We start from the raw sequence: 10,295 nt of genomic DNA, 5'->3' as shown, positions 1-10,295 counted from the left end.
GGCTCCGTGGGCCCGCCCGCCTGCCAGCCAACCGCCTCTGGGGGGCGCTGGCGCCGCCCGGCCGCTCCTGGTACCACCCCCCACCCCCCACCCCCCTTTTGCCGGCCGGGAAACCCCGTCCCCCGAGATCCGCGTCCTTCCGACCACGTGCTCGCCCCCGGCGTTCTCCACAGGGTGCTGGGGGAGGCCACATCCCGCGCCCACGGAGGACCCGACACAACCGAGGCCCCCCCCCCCCCGGTACCCCGCGCCCCGCCCCGCCCCGCCCCGCCGCGTCCCGTCAAGTCCCGTCCGGTCCCCTCCGTCCGGCCACGGCCCCCGCCCCCGCCCCAGCCGGACCGGGCAGCGTCGAATCACCGGGGAGCCCGGGGCGGCCGGCCACCTCGTCAGGCGCCCTGGGCACGACGGAAGGCCCTGGCTGGACTGTGGCGAGCCCGCAGGCGCGCGGCCCCGACGCCGAGGAACGCAAAAGGGTGGCGGTGGTGGACGGGGAGCAGGCGGGCGGCCGTCGTGGCCCTGGCGGCCTCTGGCCGCACGCTGGAGGAAGGAGGACAAGTGCGCCGGAGGGGCCAGCGTTCGCACAGAGCGGGGGCGGCGCCCGCGGCGCCCAAAAAAGGACGTCTGGCCTCCCCGTCGGGGAATCGAACCCCGGTCTCCCGCGTGACAGGCGGGGATACTCACCACTATACTAACGAGGACGGCGGCGGCCATCCGGCCGCCCGACCCCTCTGCGCCTGCCTGCCCACGCCTACCCCTGCCCTCGACGCCCCGCCTTCCATCGGCGCCCGCCGCCTGCCGCACCGGACCCGACCCCAAACCAACGTCGTCCGCCATCCCAGCAGCCCCACTGCCCGACTCGGGGCGGACCCCGCACCCGGACGCCCGCCCAATACTCCCCGGGCGCCGCGGCCTCTGGCCTGCCAGGCGGGGATCGCGCGGGGAGAAGCCGCCCCACAGGACAAGCGAGGCTGCGACCAGGAGGACGGGCGCCCACGAAGGGCAGAGGCCGAGGAGGGCGAGGGGGAGGAGCGGGGGGTGGGGTGGGGCGGGGAGCTGCCAGAGAGGCGGGCCCGACGCCGCCCTCTGGGTGCGCGGTCGGGGCTGTGCGAGGGCGGAGGCGCCAGGCGAGTCGGCGGGCTGTGCTCCCGCTCGGCGGCGGCGCGCGTCCCCTCGCTGGCGCACACACGCCGCCGCCAGCCTGCGGCAGCCTTGGCGCCGGGTCCCAGCCAGGCGAGCGGCGACGCGCTCAGCCCCGTCGTCAGGATGGCCGAGCGGTCTAAGGCGCTGCGTTCAGGTCGCAGTCTCCCCTGGAGGCGTGGGTTCGAATCCCACTCCTGACAAGCCCACCTTTTGGCCTGCCCTACCAGGGCACGGGACCCCAGCGGGCCTGGACCCGCCCTACGGCAAGCCCTGTCCTTGCCTGACGGGCCGCTCCGGCCTTGCACCCCAGCGCCAGGGGCCCAGGGCGGAGCTCCGACGCCTCGACCCTCCGCACCACAGGCTTTGCGCGCACTCGCCCTCCTCCACCCACTCGCGCGCCCTTCCCACCTGATCCCACACCCGCAGGCCCGGGCAACTTGGCAGCACCTCCCTCCTCACCTGCCTTTCCGAGGGCTGCGTTCTCGTCCCTCCCAGGGGCCCCTGCAGACCAGCGGCGTGCGCCAGTGCCGAAAGCCCTCCGCCCGCCGACCTCGGTTCTCCCCCAGGCTCGTGCCCGCATGAACAGTGCCTCGCTCTCAGAGCCGTGCGCCTCCGCCACCGGGAGCAGCCGGTGGGACCCCCTGTCCTTTCCGCACGGCCCCCATTCCATTCTCGCCACACCCCACTCAGGTGGCCCGCGCCGCCCACGAGCCTTTTCCACCTGGACGCCTTCCCCTGGCCACACCTGCCTGCCTCCGGCCGCGGACCCAGGTGGCCCAGCCACCTGCTGGCGGGCCCACCACGCGGCCCTGCCGTCAGTGGGCCTGGCCCAGGAGTCCAACCCGGCATTATTGCTCCTCCCCCGAGCGCTGGGCGGAAGGAAGCCCTGCATCCCCAGGCCTCCCACCTGGGCGCCCCAAGCCCGGCCCGCCCGGCCAGAACCCGAGGACCCCAGCGCGCTCCCTCAACGCGCTCCCTGTCCGCCAGCTAGCCAGCAGCGCCTCCGCCAGCGCTCCTGCCTCTCCACCACCGGCCCGAGTTGGACCCCCAGGGAGAGCTCCCGGCCAGAGCTCAGACACCTCGCTTCGCTCTCCTGGCCTCAGCGGTACTCGGCGGCGCCCGCGGCGCTCGGGGGCCTCCATGTCCTATGCACGACACGCGTGCGGCGCGCACGAGCCCCCGCAGACACCCACCCCACCACCCACACACCCCCACCCACACTCCCGCCACTCCACGGCACCCCACGTGCGCACACACGGCCGCGGCTCCGTTCCCCAGCCCCGCGGATCGCGCCCACACGGCCCGGGCGGGAAAGCCATCCGCCAATGGGCCTTTGGGGTGGGCGGAGAGTAGCTGCCCAAGGGAACGGCGGCGCTCAGCGGCACCTGCCCCAGACGATCGCCCGCGGTGGGTGGTGTTGGGGCTCTGGCCCGGCTTCCTCCGGCTCCTGGCTTCCGCGGGCGACCCCGGCAGGGCAGCGTCTGGCGGCGGCCCTGGACCAGGGAGAAAACGCAGGAGGAGCCTAGTCCGCCTCCGTGCGCCTGTGCCTCGCTCCGCCCGTCTCCGCCGCGGCCGCCGCTCCCAAGCACTCTAGACGTGCATGCAGCCTCCCCTCCGGATCGCCCGGTCTGCCTTCCTGCCCCAGCGGAGCGGGATGCTATCGGGACAGGCGCAGGCGCTGGCGCAGGCGCAGGCGCAGGCGCTGGCGCAGGCGCTGGCCCTGGTCCTGACCCCGGTCCTGGTCCTGACCCCGGTCCTGGCCCTGGCCCTGGTTGGCCCTGGCCCTGCCTCTGGCCCTGGCCCTGGCTTGGCTCCGGCTCCGGTTCTGGCCCTGGCTGTGGCCCGGACCGGTGTTTGGAGCCGTCGGTTGACCACCACCATCGGTGCATGGGTGGTTCAGTGGTAGAATTCTCGCCTGCCACGCGGGAGGCCCGGGTTCGATTCCCGGCCCATGCAGCACGCCGTCGTCCCCTTTTGGCCCAGCGGCTACAGCGCGCATAAGGGCACGCGCGCCCGCGCCCGCGCCCGCGCCCGCGCGCTCCCGGCTTCCTCTCTCCCAGGCTCGAGCCCGCTGGCCTCAGCCGGCTCCGCTCCTTCCGCGAAGTCCCGCCCCTGCCTCTGCCCCGACGCCCCTTCCCTTCCTCTCCACTTGGCTCCCCCTGGGGACCAAACTCTACCCACTCCCCGAGGACCCTGGCCCCTGGCCCGCCACACGCTCTCCTTGCCCCTTTCCTCTTCAGGACCCTCAGCACCCCGCTTCCCTTCCGGCCCTGCCGCAGCTCGCCCACGCGGGCGCCACGCCCCACCTCCACGCCTTTCGCCACACTTGCTCGCTCCCTGCATCCCTCCACCCACGGCTCCAACGTTCTCCTCTTGGCACAACCAGGAGCCATGAACTTGCCACCCCTAGCCCTGATACATCCCATTCTCCCGCAGGGGCCCTCACAAACCCTTTAGGGCGCACCCCGGACAGCCTCCCCACCCCCACCCCCACCCCGCCACACACACACTCCGCGCCCTGCGCTCTGTATCCTTTCTCTGCCCTACTTGGCCCCCGTGTGCTTCCCACTCCCCCGCGCACACAACGCTAAGACCACCGCCAGCACCAAGCTCCCCCTCCACCACCGCCACCGCCAACCTTCCCCTCTTGGCAATAGCAGCAGCCCTGGCGGCAGCAGCGGCTCCACCAAGCCCACCAGCATAGCGGCGCCCGGACCACTGCCAGCACCAGCACCAGCACCCCTGCGGCCGCCACCGCCGCCGCCACCAGCAGGACCAAGTCCACCGCCACCACACCGCCACGGGCTCCGTGGCCAACAGCGCTCAAGTCCTTCCCCATCACCGCCACTCCCACCGACGCCATCACCAAGAGTACCACGTCCACCTCCAGCGTATCGCCTCGGGCATCATTGCCAACGGCGCCCAAGTCCTCCGGCGTCAGTACGGCCACCCCGCGCCCCACCGAGTCCACCACCCATCCCCAGGACCAGCCGCGGCAGGACCTCGTCCACTGTCGTCACACCGGCTCCGGCACCAGCACCCAAAGCACTGACGTCCTTCACCGTCCCCGCCGCCATCAGCGACACGACCGAGCCCACCACCCGTGCGCCAGCATGGGCTTCGTCGCCAGCAGCCCCGAAGTCCTCCTCCTCCTCCACCACCACCACGCCCCCGGCACGGACAGCATGGCCCACAGTAACGACGTCCGTCCCCGTCCCCGCCACCGGCGAAATCGCCGCCGCCGCCCAGACCTCCGACACCACCACCACAGCGGCCCAGGGACCGTCACCGATGGACGGCAGACGTCCACCACCACCATCCTCACCAGCAGCGGCGGCAGCACCCGGTCGTCCACCCCCAGCGACACAAGGACCAGCGCAGCCTGCGCCTCCACCGCCACCAGCCCCTCCTGCCCCAACAGCCCCACGCCTGTCCCCGGCCTCCCCACCCCCTCCTAGCCAAGTCCTTCTCAGGGGAGAAAGGGGAAAAGATCCAGCGTCGCCTTGGTCCCTTTGGCCTCTCGGAACCCCAACCCAGGACGACCCCCGATACGTGACTGGCCGTCCCGGTGACAGGCGGTTGCGATCTCCCCGGGGGTGCATCGACCCACCGGCACCCCCCGGCCGCCCGACCCCCGCTTGGCCTGGTCCGAGACCCGGTCCGCTCCCTCTCTCTCGGTTGCCCTTGCCTACCGGCCCGCCGGCCTGCCTGCTTCCCACCCACGCCCCTCGTGCGCCACCCATTGGCCCCACGCCACCACGCAGCACAGCACAGCACAGCACAGCACAGCACAGCACAGCACAGCCAAAGCAGAGCAGTCTTCGCCGGCCCCCACACCTCCTCCGCCTTGGTCCTCTCCCACCACGGGGGGCCTCCAGCTTTCTCGCTCGCCACCGGGCCCACTCCCCACCACTCGCCGCTGCGTGCTGCTCCTGCCCGCCTCCAGGCTGCATCCGTCCCCCCCTGCCCCCCCACCCCCGACCCTTCTACCCCCCACCCAGCTCTCACACTCAAGGCCGGCCGAAGGTCTCCGCCTCCCGCCCGATCCTCAGGCGCACTCCGCCTCTGTGCCCTCCCGTCCCTCCCGTGTCATCCTCCCGCACAGGTGTGCACACGTGCCGGGCAAGGCGCTGGGCAAGGGGCCCCTGCCGCCCCGAGCCTCTGCGGAGACCCCGCCCGAGTGGCCAGCCGCAGTCTCCGCCGGGTCCCAGCACACCCACCATTCCTCGCCCGCACCTGCCCCACCAACACACACACCCTTGCTGCTCCCGGACCTCCCCTCTTTCTGGGATCCTTTCCCCTGTGCCCTCACCCCCGTGGGAGGCCACCCAGGGCAGCCAACACCTGCATCTTGCCCCATCCCCCACCGCTGAGGACTCGACCCCCAACCCCGCACACCCACCCACCCCCACGCGAGGCTGCTGAGGGGCCTTCCTGGGATGACGGGAAGCATCTGGACGCCCACAGGGGGGGCTCCTTCCCACCGCTGCTCTGACCTGGGCCCGGTCCTGCGGGGGTGGGCGGCTGCGGCAGTTGGGGCCGGCACACGGACTGTCCGCTGGGGCTCTGTAGGGAGACCCTCCCCGAGCAGACAGCAAACCCTCGGCGGACGGGGTGGGTGCGGGTGCTGGCGGGAAGGAGACTGTGCTCTGACGGAGCTGGAGGAGCACCCGGACCAGAGGACACCCCGGGCCCGGGGTGGAGAGGGCAGGAGGAGATGCGGGCTAGGTGTGCCCTGACGCGCCCGTGGGAAGGCCTGAAAGGGTGGGGGCTGGAGGGGAAGGGAGGCGTTGCGGGGAACGCGCTTGTCACTTTGCCTTGGACTCAGGTGACTGGTGTCGCCATTCAAAGGGCGTGTTGGCCCCAAGCCCACCCTGCGAGTGTCCGGTGGGCCTCCACCTTCTCGCGGCGGCTGGGCTGTTGGGTTCTCCCCGGCGGCCTTCTGCACCTCCCCGCTCTCCAACCTCCACTGCCCGGGGGTCGGGCTCCCAGGATGCGCCCTCATTCGCTTTGCCCACTCCACGTGCCGGGCGCTGCGGTGCGCCTCTCGTCTCCCATCCCCGCTGGAGCCCGCCACCCAGGTGACCCACCACCGCCGGCGCCGGGGAGACGCCGCCAGCCCCGGGGGTGGCCGGTGGTGGGGAAGCCGGCCCAGCGGTGGCTGGCCCGAGAGGGGGCAGGGAGGGAGGGGACCAGGGGCTCCAGCAGGTGACCCGACTCCCACTCCCACCGCCCCCTCCTCTTCAAGGCACCGACGCCGCCAGCTAGCACCTCAGGATGCAGCAGCAAGGGGTCGCTCGTCATGGGCGGCCCCGGTGCCGCGGGAGAGTCCAAGCCCCTGAGGCGGCCGGACGTCCGGGCGTCTGTTGGTGGCCCCTCCGTGGGGACGGAGGCGGCCGCGTCCTCTGGGGTGGTGGCCGAGGGGGAGAGGGGGGTCGCGGGGGGAGGTGAGCGTCCAGGGGAGGCGCGGAAGTCCCAGCCCACCTGCGAGGCCAAAAGGCTTGGCCCGGAGGAGGCGACAGGGCAAGGCTTGGGCTGGACGGGGCGGCTGGCCTGGTGCGGGCGCCCTGGCCACGGGGCCAGGGAGAAGCCATGGAGCTTGGGCCAAAAGGGGGTGCGTGCCGAAGCGCTGCCGAGGTGGGTAGGCCGAGAGGAAGAAGAAAGGCTTCCCTGACCGGGAATCGAACCCGGGCCGCGGCGGTGAGAGCGCCGAATCCTAACCACTAGACCACCAGGGAGCGTCGGGTGTCGCGCCTGGCCCGCACCTCCTCCACCCGGCGCCTCCATACCACCCACTCGCCTCTGCTTGGGCTCCAAGGCCCCTGCCTGGCCACCGAGAGCCACCCGCCCGCCCTGCCAATCCACCTGCCCCGCCGGCAGCGCCCTCAAAACGCCGTGCGCCTCCTCCCCTTCCACCGCCGCTCAACCTGGGGACCCGCTCCGGCCTCAGCACCTCAGCACGCCGGCCTCCCGCGCTCCGGGCTCCCGGCTGCCACCGGGCCTGGCCACCGGGGTCCTGGAGACGTGCAAAAGGTTGGCCAGCTGCGTTGGCCGGGAATCGAACCCGGGTCAACTGCTTGGAAGGCAGCTATGCTCACCACTATACCACCAACGCTGCACAGCCCGGGCCGCCCCCAGACGCACGCCCAGGGTTCGGCCCCGGCGTCTGCACCCGCTCTGGTCACCGCCTCTGGTCACCGCCTCGGCGGCCCAGCGCGCCTCGGCCCTGCCCCGACGACCCGCCCATCCACAGCGCCGCGCTGCCGCACGGGCCAGCAGCGGCCGCCCGCCGTCCCACCCGCGCCAGCCCCACGCGGCTGGGCGGCTCCGTGGGCCCGCCCGCCTGCCAGCCAACCGCCTCTGGGGGGCGCTGGCGCCGCCCGGCCGCTCCTGGTACCACCCCCCACCCCCCACCCCCCTTTTGCCGGCCGGGAAACCCCGTCCCCCGAGATCCGCGTCCTTCCGACCACGTGCTCGCCCCCGGCGTTCTCCACAGGGTGCTGGGGGAGGCCACATCCCGCGCCCACGGAGGACCCGACACAACCGAGGCCCCCCCCCCCCGGTACCCCGCGCCCCGCCCCGCCCCGCCCCGCCGCGTCCCGTCAAGTCCCGTCCGGTCCCCTCCGTCCGGCCACGGCCCCCGCCCCCGCCCCAGCCGGACCGGGCAGCGTCGAATCACCGGGGAGCCCGGGGCGGCCGGCCACTCGTCAGGCGCCCTGGGCACGACGGAAGGCCCTGGCTGGACTGTGGCGAGCCCGCAGGCGCGCGGCCCCGACGCCGAGGAACGCAAAAGGGTGGCGGTGGTGGACGGGGAGCAGGCGGGCGGCCGTCGTGGCCCTGGCGGCCTCTGGCCGCACGCTGGAGGAAGGAGGACAAGTGCGCCGGAGGGGCCAGCGTTCGCACAGAGCGGGGGCGGCGCCCGCGGCGCCCAAAAAAGGACGTCTGGCCTCCCCGTCGGGGAATCGAACCCCGGTCTCCCGCGTGACAGGCGGGGATACTCACCACTATACTAACGAGGACGGCGGCGGCCATCCGGCCGCCCGACCCCTCTGCGCCTGCCTGCCCACGCCTACCCCTGCCCTCGACGCCCCGCCTTCCATCGGCGCCCGCCGCCTGCCGCACCGGACCCGACCCCAAACCAACGTCGTCCGCCATCCCAGCAGCCCCACTGCCCGACTCGGGGCGGACCCCGCACCCGGACGCCCGCCCAATACTCCCCGGGCGCCGCGGCCTCTGGCCTGCCAGGCGGGGATCGCGCGGGGAGAAGCCGCCCCACAGGACAAGCGAGGCTGCGACCAGGAGGACGGGCGCCCACGAAGGGCAGAGGCCGAGGAGGGCGAGGGGGAGGAGCGGGGGGTGGGGTGGGGCGGGGAGCTGCCAGAGAGGCGGGCCCGACGCCGCCCTCTGGGTGCGCGGTCGGGGCTGTGCGAGGGCGGAGGCGCCAGGCGAGTCGGCGGGCTGTGCTCCCGCTCGGCGGCGGCGCGCGTCCCCTCGCTGGCGCACACACGCCGCCGCCAGCCTGCGGCAGCCTTGGCGCCGGGTCCCAGCCAGGCGAGCGGCGACGCGCTCAGCCCCGTCGTCAGGATGGCCGAGCGGTCTAAGGCGCTGCGTTCAGGTCGCAGTCTCCCCTGGAGGCGTGGGTTCGAATCCCACTCCTGACAAGCCCACCTTTTGGCCTGCCCTACCAGGGCACGGGACCCCAGCGGGCCTGGACCCCGCCCTACGGCAAGCCCTGTCCTTGCCTGACGGGCCGCTCCGGCCTTGCACCCCAGCGCCAGGGGCCCAGGGCGGAGCTCCGACGCCTCGACCCTCCGCACCACAGGCTTTGCGCGCACTCGCCCTCCTCCACCCACTCGCGCGCCCTTCCCACCTGATCCCACACCCGCAGGCCCGGGCAACTTGGCAGCACCTCCCTCCTCACCTGCTTTCCGAGGGCTGCGTTCTCGTCCCTCCCAGGGGCCCCTGCAGACCAGCGGCGTGCGCCAGTGCCGAAAGCCCTCCGCCCGCCGACCTCGGTTCTCCCCCAGGCTCGTGCCCGCATGAACAGTGCCTCGCTCTCAGAGCCGTGCGCCTCCGCCACCGGGAGCAGCCGGTGGGACCCCCTGTCCTTTCCGCACGGCCCCCATTCCATTCTCGCCACACCCCACTCAGGTGGCCCGCGCCGCCCACGAGCCTTTTCCACCTGGACGCCTTCCCCTGGCCACACCTGCCTGCCTCCGGCCGCGGACCCAGGTGGCCCAGCCACCTGCTGGCGGGCCCACCACGCGGCCCTGCCGTCAGTGGGCCTGGCCCAGGAGTCCAACCCGGCATTATTGCTCCTCCCCCGAGCGCTGGGCGGAAGGAAGCCCTGCATCCCCAGGCCTCCCACCTGGGCGCCCCAAGCCCGGCCCGCCCGGCCAGAACCCGAGGACCCCAGCGCGCTCCCTCAACGCGCTCCCTGTCCGCCAGCTAGCCAGCAGCGCCTCCGCCAGCGCTCCTGCCTCTCCACCACCGGCCCGAGTTGGACCCCCAGGGAGAGCTCCCGGCCAGAGCTCAGACACCTCGCTTCGCTCTCCTGGCCTCAGCGGTACTCGGCGGCGCCCGCGGCGCTCGGGGGCCTCCATGTCCTATGCACGACACGCGTGCGGCGCGCACGAGCCCCCGCAGACACCCACCCCACCACCCACACACCCCCACCCACACTCCCGCCACTCCACGGCACCCCACGTGCGCACACACGGCCGCGGCTCCGTTCCCCAGCCCCGCGGGATCGCGCCCACACGGCCCGGGCGGGAAAGCCATCCGCCAATGGGCCTTTGGGGTGGGCGGAGAGTAGCTGCCCAAGGGAACGGCGGCGCTCAGCGGCACCTGCCCCAGACGATCGCCCGCGGTGGGTGGTGTTGGGGCTCTGGCCCGGCTTCCTCCGGCTCCTGGCTTCCGCGGGCGACCCCGGCAGGGCAGCGTCTGGCGGCGGCCCTGGACCAGGGAGAAAACGCAGGAGGAGCCTAGTCCGCCTCCGTGCGCCTGTGCCTCGCTCCGCCCGTCTCCGCCGCGGCCGCCGCTCCCAAGCACTCTAGACGTGCATGCAGCCTCCCCTCCGGATCGCCCGGCTGCCTCCTGCCCCAGCGGAGCGGGATGCTATCGGGACAGGCGCAGGCGCTGGCGCAGGCGCAGGC

General features: G+C 73.6%; 1 protein-coding gene and 7 non-coding genes across 8 annotated transcripts; 4 read left to right on the top strand and 4 right to left on the bottom strand.

Annotated features, from left to right (window-relative positions):
* Positions 1-626: 626 nt before the first annotated feature.
* On the bottom strand, positions 627-698 carry TRNAD-GUC. The gene has a single exon. It is a non-coding gene; the product is annotated as a tRNA-Asp (tRNA).
* A 559-nt stretch (positions 699-1,257) lies between these two features.
* TRNAL-CAG lies at positions 1,258-1,340 on the top strand. Its single transcript has one exon. It is a non-coding gene; the product is annotated as a tRNA-Leu (tRNA).
* Positions 1,341-3,025: 1,685 nt separating this feature from the next.
* Positions 3,026-3,096, top strand: TRNAG-GCC. Its single transcript has one exon. It is a non-coding gene; the product is annotated as a tRNA-Gly (tRNA).
* A 3,346-nt stretch (positions 3,097-6,442) lies between these two features.
* On the top strand, positions 6,443-10,128 carry LOC122898186 (basic proline-rich protein-like). The gene is made up of 6 exons (XM_044236233.1): positions 6,443-6,777; positions 6,959-7,702; positions 7,796-8,016; positions 8,129-8,755; positions 9,168-9,232; positions 9,292-10,128. The coding sequence occupies exons 1-6, from the start codon at positions 6,443-6,445 to the stop codon at positions 10,126-10,128; spliced, it is 2,829 nt and encodes a 942-aa protein (XP_044092168.1).
* On the bottom strand, positions 6,807-6,878 carry TRNAE-CUC. Its single transcript has one exon. It is a non-coding gene; the product is annotated as a tRNA-Glu (tRNA).
* TRNAG-UCC lies at positions 7,184-7,255 on the bottom strand. The gene has a single exon. It is a non-coding gene; the product is annotated as a tRNA-Gly (tRNA).
* On the bottom strand, positions 8,088-8,159 carry TRNAD-GUC. The gene has a single exon. It is a non-coding gene; the product is annotated as a tRNA-Asp (tRNA).
* Positions 8,719-8,801, top strand: TRNAL-CAG. Its single transcript has one exon. It is a non-coding gene; the product is annotated as a tRNA-Leu (tRNA).
* Positions 10,129-10,295: the final 167 nt, after the last annotated feature.

Source organism: Neovison vison, unplaced genomic scaffold, assembly GCF_020171115.1.
Source record: "Neovison vison isolate M4711 unplaced genomic scaffold, ASM_NN_V1 Scaffold_160, whole genome shotgun sequence".
In the NCBI taxonomy this organism is placed as follows: Eukaryota; Metazoa; Chordata; class Mammalia; order Carnivora; family Mustelidae; genus Neogale; species Neogale vison.
This window is presented reverse-complemented; position numbering and strand designations above follow the sequence as displayed.

Coding starts and splice junctions, on each gene's coding strand:
- LOC122898186 (XM_044236233.1), top strand. CDS start 6,443: ATGGGCGGCCCCGGTGCCGCGGGAGAGTCCAAGCCCCTGAGGCGGCCG. Junction 7,703..7,795: donor ACCGAGGCCCCCCCCCCCCG/GTACCCCGCGCC, acceptor CCCCCGCCCCAG/CCGGACCGGGCAGCGTCGAA. Junction 9,233..9,291: donor TCCGCCACCGGGAGCAGCCG/GTGGGACCCCCT, acceptor CACCCCACTCAG/GTGGCCCGCGCCGCCCACGA.